The 22,296-nt window shown below is 51.3% G+C and overlaps 1 protein-coding gene across 8 annotated transcripts in view; it reads right to left on the minus strand.

Annotated features, from left to right (window-relative positions):
* Positions 1–22,296, minus strand: part of LOC135912192 (latrophilin Cirl-like) — a 492,061-nt gene that overhangs the window by 61,256 nt on the left and 408,509 nt on the right. For all 8 annotated transcript variants that reach the window (XM_065444566.2, XM_065444565.2, XM_065444564.2 and 5 more), the window contains 3 exons: positions 15,877–16,023; positions 10,583–10,689; positions 9,583–9,774 (listed from right to left, as the gene is read on the minus strand). In XM_065444566.2, coding sequence (XP_065300638.2) covers positions 9,583–9,774; positions 10,583–10,689; positions 15,877–16,023 — 446 coding nt within the window. The remainder of the gene's footprint in view (positions 1–9,582; positions 9,775–10,582; positions 10,690–15,876; positions 16,024–22,296) is intronic.

The raw sequence follows: 22,296 nt of genomic DNA on the forward strand, positions 1-22,296 counted from the left end.
AGGAGCTTGCCGCATTTCGCGCGATAATATTTACAATTAATTCGTACCTCTCTGATTTGCCCTGGAGCCAGCCTCTCGAGATAGGCAGTGAGAGTTTGCCGAACCTGGGGTTTCTATTTGCGTCCCCGCAGGAGCTTGCCGCATTTCGCGCGATAATATTTACAAATAATTACAGCAACCTCTCATTGGTGGGGCTTAGTGAGACGGCTGCAACGTAATACGCGGGAGTTCCACGCACGAAATGGCTGATGCTTTCGCGTTCTTCGCGTTTGTGCCACGGGAAGACTACACGGTTTAAAAATTAAAGTCCGCCACGGCAGGAACCACGAATTTCCTCATCTTCGCTTCGCGTAGCGATGAATGGCCTGGACGGCGCAGTCTTCGTCCGCACGCTGCGACGTAAATGTGGGAAAAGGGCCCGTGTCGCGTTGTGAGAAAAACGTCCGCGGCCACCGGCATCGCAGGCCGTTCCGGTAAACTGGAGATTGTTTGCGGGCTCGCAACACCGGGTTTTCGAGGGAAGCCACTCGATGACAAGAAGAAAACGGCATTACATGTGGAAATAAGTACGCACCTATATAGAATAGTAAAATGTTGTAAAAGCTTGCACGACACAGTGTGACACAAGTTGTACGACACCGGTAACGTGAGCGAAACAGATGGACGCCACAGTTGCCACGTAAGGCCGCGGGCGCGTGGCAACTTGGTTATCCAACAACGGCTGCCTATTTCCAGCGGCAAGCGCACAGCGAAACCACGAGCCACTCGCGTCCGCGAAGCGGCTACGCGCCCGGTTCGAACCCGCGCTCGGTGCTGCGCGCGTGAGCCCGGCTGTGGCGCGCAGACAGCGACGGCGCAGCAGGTCCCCGGAAGCCGAGATGCGCGTGCGCAGACAGCTCGTTCCGCGGGGCGGTCGTCTGCAGACGGCGCAGTGAAGTGGCAGACGACAGAATACGGCGGCGTCTTGCTCGGTTTATAATTGGGGACGCGACCCACACACCGCTCGTCGTTGTCGGAGGCACCGGGCTGACAGCGAGGGAGGGCGGCCGCCGACGCCGGTGGTTAGGACCCCGTGTCACCGTCGCAGGCGAGCGTGTTCGGCCGTAAATACAGCCCGGAGGAGAGCCCGCGAAGACGCCCTCGGGGACTGCTCGGCCCAACGAGAGATGGCGCGCCCCAATTGCTGTTTCCCCTGTCCTCGGTGCGCCTACGCGCACAGCTCTCTCAGCGGCGAGTGATTGACGGGCAGAGGAGAGCGAGGCGTGATTTATCACCGAGCGCTTGCCGAGGTGCGCTGGTTTCGTTCGGAGGCTTTCTAAACGAGGAAACACGCACTCTTGCACACCTGGCGGCTGCCTCGCTTCGCGATGATTACGCCAAAGACCAACAGTACAGCGGACCACTAGGCAGGCAAGTCGCGGCGCGTCGGCAGTCACGGTGTCGAGCGCACGACCTGGGAAGTCACACACGCGACTGAAACCAGACGGCGAATTTTACTTAACGAGCGTAAATCCTGATCTGGGTCTGTATTCACAAAAAAAGTCGTGCGCTAATATTGTTCGTAAGAGCCAGTTCCGGCCACTCTTTATGCTGGGAATATTATTAACGAAGGCTGACGGCCAACGTCAAAGAGAACTTACGAATGAAAAGCTTCGTAAATGCTGATCCTACGAAGCACGATATTTTTTACCAATGCACCCAACATAGCGATAACATATGCCATACAAAAATCCGCTCTTTTCACTAAGCAGCAGTCCAATAACACCAACATTTATATCGACTCCAGCAACGCCATTCGCAACATACAATGCCGACTACTGGAAGCCTACCTAAATGCCATTCTAATATAATCCTGAGACCGCAACCCGATCATTACAAGTACCCTGCGTTGGGTACCTGGTCATGCTGGGATCTAGGGAAATGAGTTCGTTCATAAACGTGCCCGCGAAATTAACCGACGGAGCCCTCGATTCCCTAGTCAAATCCAACGACAGTGGAAGACGCCGCAACGTACAAAGCTGAACACTACAAGAACATCAGGGAAAACCGCACTACATTACCCCAACCTCACCCTTCACTCAACACAGAACCCACGCATGTCCTTCGCAAAGTTCAAGCTACCACTCTCTTCACCCCACTAATGCTCTACAACTTGGGATGGCGCAGCACAGCTCACTGTCCCAACTGTCTGGAGATAAGGGCTGATACAGAACACATTCTGTACTCCTGTAACACTGCCATTTCCCCTGCCTATTTCCTTCCTGCCGGGTGTATACACTGTTTCGCTTCACTCGGGCTCGGTGGATCAAGAACAGGCCTTAGCGGAGCAAGCGCTCTTCTTTACTGGGGCTTAGTGCTAAAACACTGAGTTTCCTTCCACTCTGAAGAAGGATGACCAGCGAAGCTGTGTATGTGGGCCTACATCTCTAGATCTACATCTCCGCCGCGGGTCGGCCCGGCATTACACTATCTTCGGGATCGGCCCAGGTAAGGGGAGTTTTGGGTCTATACACGGGCACGCCCTCGGGGAAACTAGACCTTAACGCATTCGCCGATTTTCGCCGCATAATTGGTTCCGTATTTCTATTTCGTAATTAGTTAATTAATGACGACGACAAACGCGGCCCGTGGCAAGAGCGCGTTCATGCGGTAGCGCCGCGGGGAGCCAACGAAAACGCTGTGGGAGAAGACGACAACATTCGAGCAAATCCTGATGAGGATGGTTTTGTGTCTACACACGGACACGACCCCGGGGGAACTCGCTCTAAACAGCTTCTATGTAAAAAGCTTCGTTTTCTCCCAACCTGGTGATACTGCTTCTGAGGCAGTAATCGCAAAGCTGTTCGTTAGTAGGGGCATTCCGTAAGCCATTGTATTATATACATATATATATATATATATATATATATATATATATATATATATATATATGTGTGTGTGTGTGTGTGTGTGTGTGTGTGTGTGTGTGTGTGTGTGTGTGTGTGTGTGTGTGTGTGTGTGTGAAGTTTATCAGCCTGCCATCGATCGATATAACGCTGAGCGCGGTAAAGAGGGGACAAGCAAGTGTATCTACAACGAACCACACGCAGACATTATGCCGTACACGTCCGAAAAGAAAACTAAGTACACACACTCGCCGGTTGAAAAACCCGTTCACGTCGCGTACGACGCTGCTCCAAGGATTATTTGTGCGCGGACCACGAGGGACGACTCATAACAAACTCCCCGTTTCTCTCTCACCACACCGAATACGCGTCTTTTCTCGCTCTCTCGGCGCAGCGGCGTTCGGGGCAGCGCTACGAGCGTCTTCCCGAACCGTCGCTCCCATTTCGCCAAGCGACGGACAGAGCTTTAAATTCCGGGCGACGCCAGACGCACGGGTCAGCGAAAGACGGGAGCCGCCTCCATTCTTTCCTTTTTTTCCCCCCTCGCAAGGGTTAGCGCCGCCACGTTGTGTTTGCCCGTATAGGGCGAGTCAGCGGGAGAGAAAACCAGCGAGGCTCTCCCTCAGGTTCGGACGAGCGTGGACGCGCAAAGACGGATGGTCCCGCATGCCTTTCTTCACTTTCTTCTCAAAATGTATCATTCGAGTTTTCGTTACTTGCCGCGCCCCGCTTCCCGCGTTTCTTTTCGCTCGCTTAATGCGCAAAACAAATAGGAGGGACTCGGCATTACGGGCCCGGGAAGGTGAAGAAAAGGCGAATCTCGAGGAGTAAGCGCGTATGGGCGCTTAAAAAATGCCGCCGCAGCGCAAAGTGTGTACGTGAATGGCCTGCGACTCCCAGGGAGCTGCGCTTTTCGAGCGGCACGCACACTCGCAGCTACAGACGCACGCTGTACTGGGCGGATGGACTCGGCCAATGGCGGGAGGGCGGCTGCGCGCGTTCGACGTTTACATTAGAGTTCCGCGCTGACGTCGGGTTCCCCTAAGATCCCCCTCGTCAGAAAAGGGCATCCTCCAGGTTCTTTCTTCTTTTTTTTTTTTTAAAGCCGCGCGGTTCTTGAAGCTTTAGTGGTCGTGTAAGAAGGTTTGAATTCGAACACCGACACCTTCGAAATGGCTTGCAGATGCCGTTTTCTCCCTCCTCTTTCTATCTTTTAATTTAAAGTGACGACATTCTCATTGCAGCCTGAAGTTGTAAGGTGGCCATGCAGGCATCTGTTTTTGTTTGGATCACTCTCTTGTCATGCTTAGTAAAGTGAGGATGCTCACACAAAATCCGAAAGTACACATTAACAGCCCACTAGTCTTAGATGAGTAGCTACGCCCAGACCAAGCACGAACCAAGGCCTTTCTTTGTTGCTTTGGTTCATTTGCACGCAGCAGCGCGGGAGAGAGGAGAGATAGGGGACAGGGAGGGAGGGTGTAACTGTGGCCGCAGACCGCTCGGCTACCCTCTGGTGGGGGAGGGGCGACGAGGACAGTGAAAGGAGAGGAAGAAATGTGCATAGAACACACAGGCACTCGCATTCAGTGCTTTCACGTATGAATGATGTGATGATCGAATATTTGCATAACGCCTGCGTGAGTGCTTCCTTTATTGGACCGTTTTCCTATCGACAAAAGCAGGCACCAGTTCAAGAGACGGTGAACACGGATTTCTACACGGCGAGAACGGACCATAATTAGGGTACATTGTAAGATAATTCACCGAATTGAAAGTGAATAAGGCTGTAAATCAATCAACAACTCACAAGCTTACACCCAAGGAGGTCTAAGGATGTGAGGTATAGAACCGTTGTTCATTGTATAGGGACACACTTCGGAGTGCGACGAAGACAAAGCGCCGTGCGTTGTCGTTTTTACGTCTCTCCCTGCTTTTTTGTCGCTAGTGCGAGTCCCAGCAACAGGCGACTACACACACGGGCACGTCCAGAGTCTCGACTATCACGACGACAGAAACGCGCAGGTCAATTCTTCCACGACCTCCTGTGGACTCGTGCGCAGAAGTGTGGGCGTGTTCGTGCTGTGTTCAGTGCTTTGCGGTGCTGTTTTGCTCCTGCATATTTTGGCGTACGCCGAGGAGGCGCCGATATCGCCCAAACGCGCCAACCAGCGCTTTAAAAGACAACGTCGCAATAGAAAAGAAGTCAAACACAGGCATGACCACCCCCTACTGCGCAAAGGAGCCAAAGCTTTCAAAGCACAAACATTAACGAAACAAAAAAGGCAGAGAAAAGTAACAACACGTACACGCAGCGAACCATCTAACTACGATTTCCAAGTGCCTAAATGAATGACAATAGCGGGCAGCTCGGCGCGCGTAACTGTTTTTCGGCACAAACATTTCTTCTTTTTTTTCTAACTGTTCCCAAAACCGCCTAATGGAAGAAGTTGCCGGATAATCACCACGAATCGTGGTGCCACAGCGAGTATGCGACGACAAAGAGGCCTCCAGAAGTTGAGCATCCGCGCGCACCGCACTTCCGACGGGGCTCCCGGCCGAGGAAGCAACCGGCCGGCCAGGCCCGTGCACGCGAGGCGCCCACCGCGCGCGGGACGCCGGCGCCTCCTCGCTGGCGTCCCGCACGCTGCTGGTCCGCTCCGTGCGGACACGGAGCGTGCGGCCGACGGCGTCTCACCCGCGCGCGCCTTTTTTCTCTCGCTTTTCTTTCGCTCGTCATTCTACCCCGGGCTGCAGACGCAAGAAGCGCCGCCTCTCGTGGACACCCGCGCGGTAGGAAACACCCCTTCTTTTTTCTTTAAAAAAAGAAAAAAACACTTCGCACACACCCGCGCACACACTGGAGAGATATAGACGAAGTTTCGTCACGGGTCGCGGCGCGCAACGCACCGGCGGTGCCTTGCCACGGGCCGAGAACGGGTCAATTGCTGAAGGTGCCGTGACGCCTTCAGAGACTAGCGGCAGCAGTAGCACAAGAAGATGTTGCAGGATATGACAGGCGCAGAATTGAATGAAACAGAGTCGCACGAGTTGCTGGAACAGTAATTTGATTATACGTTCCCTCTTACCATTAGGATTCAATTCTCTGCTTTATAATGCTCTTTCTTTTAACGGCAGAGCTGTTTAAGCTGGAGCTCTGGCCGTGCTGAACGTTAACAGAGAACTGCGCTCGGCGAAGTAGAGAGGGAAAGGCTAAAAAAGCCAGAGGGAGGCTAGGCGAGGTGGGCGAGAGGGACAGCTGTGTTAGAGCGTGCGGCGCGTCCAGCAGCCGTAGAGAGGAGGCGCGTCGTGTGGGACTGCCTGTGCCTGGTGATGACGTAAGCTCTGACGTGGTGGTACCTCTCCTGGAATGGAGGCGATATGTGTGCCCTGCGGCGTCACTATCGGCCCCACTGCCGAGATGCGCACACCGAAGGAGGCACTGGAGAAGAAGCCGAGCGAATGCGAAAGAGGAGGGGTGCCGCTCGTGAGTGCACGAGGTGTAAGCGGGAAGATGCCGAATATAGAGCTAATGCTGCCGAAGCTGAGCGCCGAAACATTGCGTGTGTGTGTGTGTGTGTGTGTGTGTGTGTGTGTGTGTGTGTGTGTGTGTGTGTGTGTGTGTGTGTGTGTGTGTGTGTGTGTGTGTGTGTGTGTGTGTGTGTGTGTGTGTGTGTGTGTGTGTGTGTGTGTGTGTGTGTGTGTGTGTGTGTGTGTGTGTGAGAGAGAGAGAGAGAGAGAGAGAGAGAGAGAGAGAGAGAGAGAGCGATAAAATTTTTAAGCTAAGATCGAGCTGAGTTTAAGCTAGTTTAAGCTTCGGTGGGCGAAAGGAGCGCGAACAGCTCTGCTGTTTTATCCGTCTTCGCGACGCTAAGTCCGTCACACTGACTCAAATTCTTTATCCCATGTAATCTATTGTGATCTCGTGTGGGGCTGCACAACAGCTATAACATCAACATGCTTCTTTTATTGCGAAGGAAAGCCGCCCGTACAAACTCTTCATTCGACGCGTACACTGATCCACATTTTTTTTTTTGCAGAATAGATTTAAAGTAGATAAAATAGTTCCATAATACAATATTGCTAAAGCATCTTTTAACGGGAAGGAATAAAGTGACGTCAACTTCCTCGAGTACGTGTCAAAGAGAATCTTGGCACTTTCCAAGAACAAGCTACGTGAATCAAATGCTGCGCCATGCCTTACCATCATAGCATTACTATCTCCATTAATAGTTATACCTATTATGTTTCAATTTCTTGTCCAAACTTGTTGTTCCTACTATCATTTGATCTATTGCTATATATGTTAAGCTACAACTGCACAGTGACGTAATTATTGATTTATTTCTACCGACGTTCAACATAAGCGAAAAGTGCGTGATGTTTCTTATTTACGCATTTTTCAAGTTTCTTTTTTTTATTAAGTTGTAAAAAACGGGTATTTGCCCTATTGTATATCGGTGTTAGCTGTAGTGCAAAAATATCTTTGAACTTGCACATTCTCTCGACAAACATATTATGTATATTGTTTTGGTGGGTTATATGCTGAGTACTTATGTGCACGTTCATGCATCGTATGTATGCACATTTTGGTAGTTGCTGCCAAAAGATCGGCAGGCTGACAAAGGCCTAAGCCGAATTTGCGTTTTCTTATTTTTTTCGTGTGTGTCTGACCCTGCCAGCTGTACTATGTATGAATGCAAAACAAAATTCAAGGTCAGCGCGCCCCGACCCCAGCGCTTCCACGGGTTGTGAAAGTCCGACCGCGGACCGCAAGAAGGGACGAAAGCGCCAAAGCCAGGGATTCGCCCTAAAAGACCGCACGCCTCAAGGGACGTGAAGCGCCGCAGGAGTGTCGGTGAACGGACACCCGAATGCGTTCGCGTACGCGCCTGTCGAGGTAAAGAGCGCGCCGCGAAGGGTTGATTGCAACGCGGCCTGCATTCGTCGGAGCGCCGTAGTTTATTCGGTGGATGGTTGGACAGCCTGACGCGAGAGAGAAGAGCAGCGGCCCGACGCAAGGAGACAGCAGAGAGGCGCAGAATAATGGCACCCAGATTGCCCGGCCGATTCCCATGCGACAAACACAGCGGCTCCACACGATCCACGCGGTTTCGCTCCAGGGGTTCGGCGTGGCCCGATCACGCACTCGACGAAGCACGCGAAGGATCCACGCGTCAGGCACCGCAGGGAGTCGATCCCACAAATGGCGCAGATGATCAGCCGCGCGGTCGGCCCGCCACGGCAGCGCTCGGCCTACGTGCACACGCGAGGCAAAGGAAGCAGCGAAGGAAGATCGCGGCCAGGAAATCTAATTTAGGCCGAGCCGAAACTCGAGACGTCCCTCTGGGAGAAACAGAGCGTTTATACGCACGTGCTACACCGCCGGGAACGGCTACTACTTCGGCCGCCACCGGCGATGGAGCAAAATCGATGGACCGGGGTCAAAACCGATCGCTCGGTTGCTCCCGCTCAGTTGGGGGACGGCAGTCGGTTTAAAGGACGACGGATCCGGAGAGGTCCGCACGAATGCCCCGACGTTACGCGCTGACGTCAAGAACGATGCACGCGCTGGCGTCGAGTGGCCGCGCAACCTAACCGCCTGTGGAGAACGCACCTCAGGTTATACTTCTGCGCATGTCACGGGGGCCGACGCTTTTTTTCGCTCAAGAACGAGCACGCATGATTTTGTGTGGTGAGTAGTGTTTAGAAAGCAAGCGTCGGCAGCTAGGCTCGTTCGTTGTGGATAGCACTGAAAAACATCGTTCCACCGCAGAAATAAGCGCGGTCGAGCAGAGAGGGACGACACGAACGCCGGAACGTATAGTGTTTGGAAGAAACGCCTTCAGAAAAACGTGACCTGTCGCATGGACTTCCTCCCTTCCTAAGCACAATTAGGGAAAATTAGGCGCCTGCTCTTTGAGGCACAGGGTTTTCCAAGCAGAACCTCCCATTTATTACAGGAAGGTGCGCCATTTAGATGGAAATCGGAGCTCAAAATGAGAGAGGCCCGTTTTTATAGCTTCAGACGCGGAAATTCTGCGGCATCACGACAAGTGCGCATTTTCGCTTGAGCACTTCTGAAGTCAACGTGACCGTGCGTCTCCAACGACGTTCCTATAACCTGTTCGCAAAGCAAATTCTTTACCCAACCGCGGTGATGCAGATTCGCGAAGGTGGTCGGCGTATACGGCAACCTGCGCTTGCGGACTAAAAACGTGCGTGCATTCCACGCACGTTTCCATGCAAGCACGTAGACACGTCTGTTTTTTTTTTTTTTTGCTTTTACGGATATTAAAATGAAATGTATTTGAGGCCACACAGTCTGGCTACCGCTTCCCTTGCCCATTTTCGTGCTCTGAAACTGCGGTCCACGAAATCGGAGTCCTTCGTGCGAGTCTTTGAGCTCGGCCACGATGCGCCGACATGCAGGTGACAGGTTGAGTGCTTGCTCTTCGCGAGAGGCAGTGTTCCTCGACGTGCCTCTGGCACACAGGCGCATGTGCGGGGAGGCACTGAGTGTCAACCGGACTGAATGCGGGACAAATACTTGTCCTATAGGAACGAACGAAGCACTCGAGATTAAATCGGTAAAACTGCGGCCGGTCGGCCACCACGTTTCTCTCTCTCCCTCCCTCAACGGCGCGGCGCAAGGACGCGCCTTGTCAGAGGCGTGCACGAGCCCGGCCCGGCGTACCTGCAGCAGTTCCTTGACGACCTGGAAGCGGCGTCGCTCGTCCGGGAAGTCGTCCAGCCGTCGCGTCATCCTCGCCAGCAGCCTCTGGATGACGCCCGCCGTCTGGGCGATGTCGCCGCCCAGCAGCGTCTTGGTGCGCGTGATCACCTCCAGCTCCACGGCCAGGCTCACCACGGAGTCGTCGTCCTCGGCCTGCGAGCACGCAGGCTCCTCTATGCAAATAACCCGTGTACGTAGCATCTACGCTTGGGCTGTACGCCTCTACAAGAAGAACAGCGCCAAAAGAAGCGGAAGGAAGAGACAGAGCAACGCCGGAACGCTCCTCTCGTTTTGTTTCCCTGTAAATCCCGTTTTCTTCCTACGATTCTTCCTTTACCATTTGTTTCTCTCTTTACGCTGCCTTCTCTTTCTTTGTTTCTCTCTCTCTCTCTCTCTCTTTCTTTGCTGCAGCATTCCGCACCTTCGCACGTCTCTGCGCCGAACCGTTCCGTCCAAGGCACACTCAAGCACTCGTACTTATCTCTGCAAGGACACGTATCCGCACGATTCTTTCATCAGGAAACACGGCGTTCGCCGTCGTTACGGCGCTGCGTCAACATTTCACACTGCCCTTTGGCACTAAGTGCCATTCGCATTTCGGAATAGCTTGCACCCGGTAGAGTGCATAAATGCTGCAAGAGATAGCAAGTTCCATGTGATGAAATTAAATATAATTGTAGGCACGACATTTATGCTATAGCATTTAATTAGCCGATTCACGATAGCTTCGCTTCCTAGAGATTTGGCGAGCGTTTCATCCGAATATTCTTTTTTTTTTCTCTCTCTCTCCACTCTTTCTATCGTGCTCGCGACGCGATCTCAAACCTGCGCGGCTACAGTTCCTCGCGCGATGCCGCCCCTCGCGAGGCGCTCGCACGGACAGCAGCACCCGGCACGCTCCGTTTCCCTCCTCCACTGCGAGCCCTTCACAACCGGCGAGAGGAAGGAGTGGGCCACGCACCCTCGACTTGAGGTTCTCCATCCAGGCGGAGTAGCAGGCACTCAGGTTCGGAGTGTCGTGCTCCCAGTACGGGGGGCTGCCGGGCAGGCACCGCCACCTAGCGTGACCTGGAACAGAAGTGCGCCACGGTGACGAGGCATCCCCTCAGAAGGGAGGGAGGGCGAGCGGAACGCTCGCGTCGAGATTAGGCGACAGGCGTGATTAGGCGTGCGCCGAATCTAGGTAAGAGCGACCCCTCCGCGGAGCTCGAGGCCGCACGAAAGGAAACGGACTCGGCAGGTGTCACAAAAGCGGGGGCATTCGCTAATGCGCCGAGCTCGGCGCAGTCAACGTGTTTGCTACGAGAGATTGCTAAAGACGCAACACAGCTGCGCAGGCGTGCCCCGACGATAAGGGAGACGCGTTTAGACAACCACGTAAACTTACCGAACCGCGACGTCATTGCATAGTGGCGACTCGGTTCGAGGCGCTGCCGGAGGAGAGACGCCGTGCGGACGAGGAAAACCGAACGGCGCCGCCGAAGATAAGGCGGCGAAAATCGGGGCCACTAATTCCGCTCTAAAGTGACGAAAATGGCGGCCCCGTATCGGGCAGTCGTCAAGGTAACCGGACGGCGCGAGCTGAAGCCGGCCTCTGGGGAGCTTTAGCTCCGGCAAATGGACCGGCCGAACAAAACAAAAACCCGCCACCGCGACGCCCGCTATCACGCGGTGGGAGAGTGCGCAGCGGAGTTTAAAAACGACCGGTGCGAGCCTGAAATGCACTCGATTTTATCTGAGGCGAGACGAGCAGGGACAGAACGGGAGATGAAAAAAAGACGCGAAGGAGGCGATAGAAGCGAAGGAAAAAAAAAAAAGAAGAAAGAAAGCGGTGTAGTTGTTTTGGCGTTACGAAAAGAAGGAGCCCCCCCCCCCCCCCCCGAAAGAAATAATAAACAGACAAGGAGCTACTCAACTGAGGCGTGCACGAAATGTGCGGCCAACGCGCAGAAGACGCCGAAGCAAGACAGCAGCAAGGCGCCCTCCGAGGTCAATCGGACGCGACAGGTCAGTTCAATCTGCGGCGCTTTAAGGCGGCCTCCAATCTGCCGAGAACGTGCGCCACGGCCGACGCATTTATCACCATCCCTCGTTTGAAAAGCGCTCGCCTTATCTTAAAAGCTAATAAGCTTTCGCGGGCAAAGTGAAAGAAAACGAGGATTATAGTTATTCTACGCGCGCGCCCAGTCCGAGCCCATCGCCCCGCTTCATTGGAGGGTTTTCTGACGCGCACGACTGCGCCGAGCGGGCATTGCGCCCCTCCCGTTCTCTCGGTACCTTCAATGAGGTTCAGACGATCCTTTTTCTCTTTTTTTGAATCAGCCGTTGCGCGCCACTAATTAATTACAAGTGTTCTTCAAAGAACAGACGAGCAACGTTAGACAAGTTGACGACGGATGAGCTGATACCGCTCGGACTGTATTTTAGAAAAGAAGTTCTGCAAAAGCCCCCCTTCCTCCCCCCCTCCTCAAAAAAGAAAATCCCAGTAAAAAGAAACCATCTATGCACTTTCTTTCAGTGAGTTAATTTTTCATTAAAGCACAAAGAGATCACGCGAATACTGCCCCGAGAACTAGCGACAGTGAAATTATTAGCAGTTTTGCATAAGTTCGCAAGATCTACAACAAAAGGATAAGATATGCTAGCGCGAAATAAAACTGGCACCATGGCACATCCCAAGGGGCGCTAAATAAAGCAGAAGCAGGCTCCCACAGCCAAGGCCACAGACTTCATTAAAACTTCTTTCTGCGCGAGTTGGTGCATACTTGACATAAACATTGTAACACCGCAAACACATGCAACCACCAAGGACGAGACACAAGCGCTTACTGTCTACTAAATTCTATTGACGGAATACGGATCCCTTATATAAGCGGAAGGGCGGAAGTGGAGGGGGAAGGGAGTGATACAATCGGGGGGAAAGACATTGCGCATCGATGAACGAACGTACCAGCAGTCAACGGTATCTGGCGCAGAAAAACAAGAGAGCGAGAAAAAAATTAGGAAAGGGCGAGGGATACTAACATTCAATCAAATCAGAAGTCGCTTCCAAAAATTGAAGCTCTGCAGCAAAAGGCGATACAGAAGGCGTGCTTGCGCACTTGCTGCCATATTTCTGTACGTGGAACGCTTCCAAACTGCTGCGCGCCGTCGCGTCGGCACTCTTGCCGAGAATCTTCGTCTCTCCCAATCGAGCATCGCATCTTGTGCATTCAATTACGTGCGCGACCAAATGTGCGTACTTACGTAACCGGCCAAATTTAAGTTACTTAAATTTCGGGCATGTTCCCCAAGCGTTCATTAATGCAGCGGCCGGTTTGGCCGACATAAGCCTTTCCACACTTCAAGGGAATGGCGTAGACCACTCCTGTGGAACACTTGATGAACGAAGCAGGCTTTGTGCGCAACAGCACAGCGCCGACCTGATCTGCTACGGGTGGGGGAGTGGACGCGGGAACGCAGACGCAGGCTCCTTCCCACGCACCGACCAAGACGCAAGACAACGCGCTACCCGGAACGGCTCCGAATTCTACGAAGCCCCTCTGACGTCGGCTCCGGACCATCGCGCCTGTGTGTATGCGTGTGTGTGCGTAACCCGTCCCGCAGAGAGGCGGCCTGTTTAAAAATGACTGAACGAACGTTCGCGTCACCTTGTATCGGGAGAGGACTGAGTGTTTAAAAACCGCTGTTGTGCGGCTGCTCAGGACACTCTCTCTCAAGCAGTCATGTTAGACTGATATAAATACTGTAAATAAACCCATATTCCTCGTTCTCAATGCGAAGCAGTCCTTCCCTTCATCAACGTCCTCAGCGTGGATAAGTTGGACGACGGCATGGGCCAGCTACCTTCTAATTCATGCCCGACTCCAATCTTGACAACGGATCACGAGCGATGGGATTGAACCCCCAATCATTACATGGCATAGACCACTCCTGTGGAACACTTGATGAACGGCTTGTCGTGTTTTAGCTGACAACCACTTTTTTTTAGAGGTGCAGATGCGGGGGCATAACTGTGCCAGCTTGTTGGGTGCCGAAAAAACAACGGACACCCCATGCCTGTTGGCTATCCTCTTGAGACTGTGCGAAGTCTTGTGCAGGTACGGCACGGCCAAAGGCTTGTCGGTCTTCCAACGGTCATCTTTTCTTCGTATTCATAGTTTTAGCTTCTGAAGACACAGCAATCAAGACCGAATGGGGGAACCCCGCCGCCAAAAGTCGGCTGGCTTGATTCTCAAAACGTTTTAGCATAAGGCGGGGGCACGACTTCTGAAGAGACAATTCCAAACAGTGCGACGCTATAGCTCTTTTTACAGTTTTGGAATGCGCTGAATCATACGGTGTTATTGATTTTTGGCGGCGGTAACAGCCGACTTTTTTTTGGCGGCGGGGTTTCCCCATTCGGTCTTGATAGCTGTGTCTGAGACCCTCGTTCAGAGGCTAAAACTGGGAACACGAAGAAAAGATGACCGTCGGAAGACCGACAAGCCTTTGGTCGTGCAGTACATACACAAGACTTCGCACAGTGTCAAGAAGGTAGCCAACAGGCATGGAGTGTCCGTTGTTTTTTCGGCACCCAACAAGCTGGCACAGTTATGCCCACGCATCTGCACCTCTAAAAAAAAAGTGGTTGTCAGCTAAAACATGAGAAGCCGTTCATCAAGTGTTCCACAGGAGTGGTCTACGCCATTCCCTTGAAGTGTGGAAAGGCTTATGTCGGCCAAACCGGCCGCTGCATTAATGAACGCTTGGAGGAACATGCCCGAAATTTAAGTAACTTAAATTTGGACGGTTACGTAAGTACGCACATTTGGTCGCGCACGTAATTGAATGCACAAGATGCGATACTCGATTGGGAGAGACGAAGATTCTCGGCAAGAGTGCCGACGCGACGGCGCGCAGCAGTTTGGAAGCGTTCCACGTACAGAAATATGGCAGCAAGTGCGCAAGCACGCCTTCTGTATCGCCTTTTGCTGCAGAGCTTCCAATTTTTGGAAGCGACTTCTGATTTGATTGAATGTTAGTATCCCTCGCCCTTTCCTAGTTTTTTCTCGCTCTCTTGTTTTTCTGCGCCAGATACCGTTGACTGCTGGTACGTTCGTTCATCGATGCGCAATGTCTTTCCTCCCGATTATATCACTCCCTTTCCCCTCCACTTCTGCCCTTCCCCTTATATAAGGTATTCGTCTTCCGTCAATAGAATTTAGTAGACAGTAAGCGCTTGTGTCTCGTCCTTGGTGGTTGCATGTGTTTGCGCTGTTACAATGTTTATGTCAAGGCCACAGACACCCTTTCGGTACTTGCATGCCTCGCGTACAGTAACCGCCACGCTGAAACCGAACACGCGTTGGGCGCCTGTATACTTAGTATGTCGTTCGGAAGGTAACCGCGATTTCTGTTTTGTGGTAGTCCTCAATTAGCTCTTCGATCCTTCGCAAAAAGATTCGATGTTTGCTCCGTACGGATTCCGTTTGTGAAAGGCTGGCCCCTACAGATGTGTGTATTCACCATTCGGGTTAAATACCCCCGACGGCGGCTCTCATTATAGCTCCTTTTTGGGATGCAATAAACACTACCAATACTCTGGTGTATCGATAACTAACTAACTAACTAACTAACTAACTAACTAACTAACTAACTAACTAACTAACTAACTAACTAACTAACTAAATAAATAAATAAATAAAAGAAAACATTATTACATTATTAGGAACAGCTAGTATAAGGACATTTGGTGCCGATAGCCTAAATACATAGTCACCGGTCCAATACAAAGAATTATTGGCAATTTTGTAGAAAATGCTGCTAGTAAAAAAGCACAAAAATTTGTTTTACACATAAGAGAGTAGAAAAGTGATATTTGTACAGCTGGAACAACCGCACAATAACCGAATGAACTCATCAATTCGTCATCGTCATTCATCAAAGAACAGACACGAATTCTGCGTACGCGGAATCTTCGCGTACGTGGAAAAAGACTCATTCCCCCGCCAAAAAGAAACAAAAGGCATAAGCGGTGAAGGAAACAGAGCTGTTTCCGCAGTAATGAAGCCACCAAACAGCGCAGTCGCTTATTGGCTGTTCGCGGCCCCGTATCGGACTGCGTGTCCCCGCGGGCGCTTTTCGACGAAGCTGCTGCGACCGTTCACTGCCGATAGGGGGGGAGAGTGCGGGCAGCCAGGCAAGCAAGGTCGCGTCTGCTCTACGCAGCCGCGCAAGATGGCCGAAGACGCCGCAGCAAGCAGGCGTGCTCACCTATGGCGCCACCGGGGCACCTCTGGACGGCCGTGTCTCCGGCGCGCGTCCAGTTCCAGAAGCTGCTCCTGGACTGCATGGGCGGACAGAAGCCCCGGTGCAGGTAGGACGGGACGCCGCTCGCCCTGTCCGGGTCCTGGAACCTCCCTGCGACAGGGGACAGACGCCCGGCATCAGCTGTGTCGCCCGACAGCGGTGGTGGTTTTGCAGCAGCTGTAGGGGTTAGGCGGGCCTGCTTGGCCGCTCACTGGCGCTATTGGTGCGGGTGTTTCGCGAAGTCCATGCTGTGTCCCTGCTTCGTAGTCAACGGTTGCCAACTGGAGCTCCGTTCCGAACGCTCCTAGTGGCGACATGCAACTACGCAAAAGCAACGATTGGGATCACCTTCCTGCCGCTAGTCGATGTAATTTCTGACGCGAAATGCGAAGGTTGTGGGTTCGGTTCCCACCTGCGGCAAGTTGTTTTTTCATCCACTTTGATTTCCATTAATTTATCGTTTCTTCATTTCATTTATTAGGCACAAGTAATTTCCCCTATGTTGTCCTTTGGTGTCAGTGTTTCTTGGCTTCTTATGATATGACTAATAAAAATCGGGCCCCTCGGTTAACCCCCTTTCTTCTCGTTAATTACTGACGCTCTCGCTTTCAAGAAGGTCACGCCGGAAAAATTCTGTGTATGGAAAGAAATGTTACTGATAACCACTCCACAGCGTAATGCCTGCGGGTCCATATGGCATTTCCTAAAATAAATAAATAAAGAAAGAAATAAAAAGTGAGGTTACCGGCGAGCCATCCTCTTCAGCTGCAAGTTCACTCATTCGAGACGACGCGTCACTTGAAAAGCGAGTGACCATTCCGATCGCATTGCACGCTGTGTGAGCCGAGTGACAGCAGCGCGTTTAGGATGGCAGGTTCGCAGTTTGCTCACAGCGTGCAACCTGAGGAATGTGCACCCTACTCGTCCGTGTCGGCGCAGGAGTACCGCGACGTTCTTCCATTCCCCCTTCGGTTGAGTATCACGCGACATGGGGAAAACCGCGTTGACTGCTCATCTGATATGAAGTATTTACACTGATTATGCACGCTTAGAATGAGCAAAAGAAAGATAATGGCTTCCGATTCTACGCTTTTTTCTCCATCAGCCCCTCTTAAGAGGAAGCTTTAGCTCGGGCCCAACTCCGACGTGGCCTATTCAAATACATGTAAAGCGCAAAAACGTTTTTCCGAGATAATCCCTAGACCGATTTTAATGAAATTTGAAGCATTTGAGAGAGAAAGTTACATTCCAGTGACTGTTGCACGCGGAATTTCAATTTAGAGCCTGAATTGTGTTACAAGAATTTTAAAGTTTTCGCAAGTTCAAAAAAAAAAAGACTATAGACGTCCGAAGTTCATAAATTAATAGCTCCGCATCAAGAACAGATATCGCGGTTCTGTAAACGGCATCCATGAGATCATTAAAATCTGAAAAATTCGATATGTAAATTTATGTCTTATGTGAATTGGTACGTTGTGTGCAAGGGTTCTGCAAAAGCAGTATTTCCACATTACTGATTTTTTTCAGATTCATGTGTAACATATCAATTTTGTCCGCTTTAGATGTTCTATCAGATGCGATTCACACAATTGTGATATCATTTTTCCTTGCTGAGTTAGTGAGTTGGAAACTTGATTGTTTCGTTTTCTGAAAATTTCGTATTTTGGACAATTCTTAATAAAAAATTGACGGCCTAATTACAAAACTGGAAACCAACAGTCACTAGATTTTCAGTTTTTCTTTTAAATACAGCAAACCTCGTCATGTTTGGTGGTATGGTTGCCGAGAAAAACGAATTCTCCTTTTACATGTATTCAGATAGGAGCACCCGAGCTAAGGCTTCCTCTTAAAGGCCCTATAGCAAATTTTGGTTGTACATTGGAAGTTGTTACATGTCCTCTAGGGAGCGTACTGCCACAAACATTTTTGAAGCCGAGGTAGAAATATTTCAGTGCCGCGAACCCATGATCTCAGCAGGCGGGCTCCACTGCATGGCGAGACTCCCTCTCCACTCGCCCCTTCTAGCGTTCGCAAGCGCGATTCCTTCCCTGCGCTCTCCCATGCCGGACCTCGAGGATCGCGTGACACACACGTCACGGGCCGCGCCTTCCCTTCTTTTTTTCTTTTCTCCTCGCCTTTTTTTTTTTTCCGGCGATGTGCATTTTTGCTGGCGGCGTTGCGCGCGAGCTGTTATCGTTTCGCGCAGCGCACGAGTTTGCGCGCTGTTCACAAAGACACATGACCAGCGGCATAATTCAGTGCTACACGAATACTGAGGCAGAACAAGCGGATCGCAGAGCGTGATCACGCGGTGGAACACGGTAGAAAATAGCACAGTTTCGGTACCTGCGCACGTGACCGCACACGACCGTGGAAACAAGCAGAGGAAGCGGAAGTACATCTCTATTGCTTCGGTGCAAAGTAAAGCAAAAAAAAAAAAGAACACGGAGACATTCCGTTTGTGTGTTTTATTACTTCTCTATACTTTAATTAGCCTCGCCAATTCAAGCAACAGATCACACAAACAGCAGATGACGCCTTGAATAATTCTCGAAGTCACGTGTCGCCACGGGCGACGTCACAATGCGGACCCGAGTACGTAGGCGCAGGCACACGAGTACGTCATCCTCCGGCTTGGAGCGCGGCGGCCACGAGGAGAAGGAAAAGCAGCGTTCGATTTGAAATTTCAGATCCTTCTGCGGCGCGTAGCAACGTAATACTTTGCAGACACGATCGTTATCACGCAATGTATGCCCTGCGCTTGTTAGCTCAATATGGCCAGACCTGGTGAGGGGCCCTTTAGGAGTGGAACGCGATGGCATTCAAAGATCCTCGACTGCTGCCCGGGTCACTGAAGCGTATGCAACCGCAATGTTTACCGGCAAACGCTGGAGGCGAACGCACTATGCACGAAGACGAGCGTTCCGCTATAAACGCGGCCTCGTGCCTGTGCCGATCCCAAAGGCACCGCAGAGCCGTGCGCAAAAAATAAAGCATCATTTTCGTGTTTCAGTTATTGTTTCGCACTCCTAATAATTCAGTCTGAGAAAATTTAACATAAAAGACACGCGCTGTTGGTTTTTTGTTTCCCGACATTTATTCGTGGGCTGTCATTTTGAAAACTCCGAGGAATAACTTTGCCAAGAATGCACGACAAGCTATGAAAGTGATAGAATGGTGGGGCAATATAGCCCGCACATAGCGTATGTGATATAGCAAGGCATGGAATATGCATACACCTAAATATATACGGCAATTTTCGCTCACGGAGAACTACGCCGACACCGGATTTTATGCGACACGGGGCCCTTAACGCTATCGTGTTAAAACCGGTCGCTATGAGAGCCCTATTCGCTATGGCAGTAACCAGAAGTGGCCTTGTATAAACGAGGAGGGCGTTTCGTGGTCAAACAACGCTGCGGGTCACCACCCGATGGTTACACGTTGGCGGCTACGCAAGTTACACGTCAGGAGATTGGAATAGAAAGGGACTGGATATAGTTTTACGTTATAGGGATCCAAGACGCGATGTCGCACTTATAGGACGATTCATGAAGCGGGAATTCTGGCACGCACTTGAAAATGGCACGCAGCTATTGCAGCGGGTTCCTCCGTTAACTGGGAGTCAAGGTACTCTCTCGTTACGCATGACAACACCGCCTATCGCTGGCAAAAAATCGATCATCAGAAGTTGCTCGTGCGACAGACACTTGCGCGTCTGTCGCAGCGACACTAATGCGGACTATTTTCCTTGTTCGAAGTCGAAGGGCGCGTGTTTGAAGCTAAGTAGGAAGCTAAGTTCAAGGAAAGCCACTCCATCGAACAAGTTGCGCGGCGACTGTCGCCATATACGTGGGGGAACACTCTACGGCACCGATGAGGGTGCACGGTGGTGGTGAATTGTAGCAACAGGCGGGTTTAGCCTGGCGATCAAGGCCGGCAATTGCTCCGCCCGAGCGTCTCGCACAATGCCGCTGAAGGGTTTCACCATGTGTTCATCAAACCAGTCTCTCTTAAAGAATCGATAAGGAGACGCGAAGTTTCTTTGCGGGCTATAACTGATCCCTCGGGAAATATAAGGTGTTGCAGGCGCGCACGCGGAAGGTCCTTTTTTTGCAGATTCTTCAGGAGAGCGTCCCTTTCATCTTGGAATTGCTGGCAGGACCACAAGAAGTGCTCAATGTCTCCTGTCTCGTTGCATGCCGTACAGTTCGGAGAATTGATTCGTCCCGTCTTAAATAACCAGGCCGGTGTACTAGCAGATCCTGTCCTTATACGATATAGAAGTGAGGCTTCCTCTCGGTGCAATCTCTTGGTTACGCAGGGCATATGCGGTGGAACCCAAAGCGACGCAAAGCGATTTCGAATGTCAGATTTTTGCAATTGATTACTCTTTGGAGCCTTGATTTTGGGAGGATGATAGAGCGCTGCGTATGCAAGCGCATCAGCTTTTTCGTTTCCTAAGATACCAAAGTGGGAGGGAATCCACTGAAACTTTACTGTGAAGCCTTTGTTGTTTAGTTCTTTCACGATGGCTAGGGATTTGCGTGGAAACTTGAGGGATGGCAGACCACGGTATACCTGTTGTGACGTGGCCTTTGAGTGCGTAAGGACAACCACATTCTGCGGAGGCAAAGTCTTTAGTTTGCGCAGAGCAGAAGCTATTGCTACGCCTTCCACAACTGTCGACGAGGCTATACAGTCCAGACGGCCAGGCCATTTATATCTTAGAGAGGGAATATAGAATACAGCTGCGCAGCGGTCTTCGTCTGCCTATGTATACTTGTAGGTGATTCGGGTAAGTCGTGTTCAGGTGTTCCAGGACGAATGACTTGGCTTCTGCAGATGGAATGCAGCTCTTTGACTGTAATCGTGGTACACTTAAGTTGCATGTGATGTCCTCGAATGTCCAGGGTGGTTCTATCCTTTTCCTCTGTCTCGAGCAGCGCAATCCTAATACGCGAAGCGTGTTCAGTGCTGCATAAAAGTGCGAGCGCGGCCTGTGAACTATACGTCGTAAGAGGGCTCTACCGGGCGTAGACTCACTCAATCGTAGTAGCTTGGTCATAAGAGCCTGGGAAGCCGGAAGTCGTAGAGGACGTGACTCAGTTTCGCAGAGCACTTTCTTGTTTGACGCTGGCTGAGAGACTCCAAGGCAAAGTCGGATGCCTTTTCTGTGGATGGCTTCTAAGCGCTCGTATTGGCTGTCTGAGGGTGACATCAGAGGTAGCTGATACAGGATTCGACTGGTAAGCAACGCTGTATGTAGCCGTAGCACCGACGTCGGGTGGTTGCCCCAGCGTATGCCAGCGACTCGCTTGAGCACATGTAGCCTGGGTGACAATGACGCCACAACGTGGTCAACACCGCGGCGCCAGAGTAGCCTGTGGTCTAAGGTAACGCCAAGAAATCGGACGTTGGTTACTTGTCGAATCTGGTATCCGTCCAAATTCAGCTTCAAGCGTGTAGATTTTCTTTTCACTCCAGAAATAGTACGAATGATGATTTCTCTGCTGGTAGCGACAATCCAATCGTTTCCAAGTGGCCCTGAATGGCTTTTACTGCTCCCTGGGCTATTCGTGCGAGGCGGCGATGCTGGTAGCCGGAGACCCATATGCATATATCATCGACATATATAGATATCTTCACTGGTGTTCGATGGTTCAGAACTCTTGGGAGGCTACTCATGGCAATGTTAAATAATAGGCATATAAAACACTCCCTTGTGGCACGCCGCGAAATATACGTATTTCATCGCTAAAAGTGTCGCCAACACGAACTCTGATGCGAAGATCATTGAGGAACGTATGTATGAAGTGCAAGAGATGACCCGTGACGCCCATAACTTGTAACTGGCTGATGATGGATCTTTGAGACACGTAGTCGAAATCCTTGGAAACATCCATGAAAACAACAAGTCTCGAGAGGCCGTCCGCACTGTAATGTTCTTTGTGGCTTAGCAGGTTGTGGCTTTGCAGCTTAACAGGCTTAGACGCTGCCGAAACCCAGTCGTGCACGATGGTAGTTTTCGACCCTGCTCGACATACTAAGTGAGTATTGTGCACGCCATCTTCTCCATTAGCTTCGCTGCACAAGATGTCAGCGATACCGGTCTGTATGAGTCCAGAGCTGCAGGATTCTTTCCAGGCTTCAGAACCGGTACCACCCATGCTACCTTCCATAAATGTGAGGGCATGCAGCTCGCGCAAGCTAACGGCATTCCCCGAGTTATGACGGGAAAGAAAGCAACTACAGAGCTCAGCGTATATAGGGTACTTTATTCCCGCTTTAGCACACTGGTTCACGCCCCCTCTGAAAGTAATTGCTGGGCCGTGCACAATAAATTCGTCGGGTAAAAGCGGAGGCAACGAGATATAACGACAC

This window comes from Dermacentor albipictus, chromosome 9, assembly GCF_038994185.2.
Source record: "Dermacentor albipictus isolate Rhodes 1998 colony chromosome 9, USDA_Dalb.pri_finalv2, whole genome shotgun sequence".
NCBI classification, from domain to species: domain Eukaryota; kingdom Metazoa; phylum Arthropoda; class Arachnida; order Ixodida; family Ixodidae; genus Dermacentor; species Dermacentor albipictus.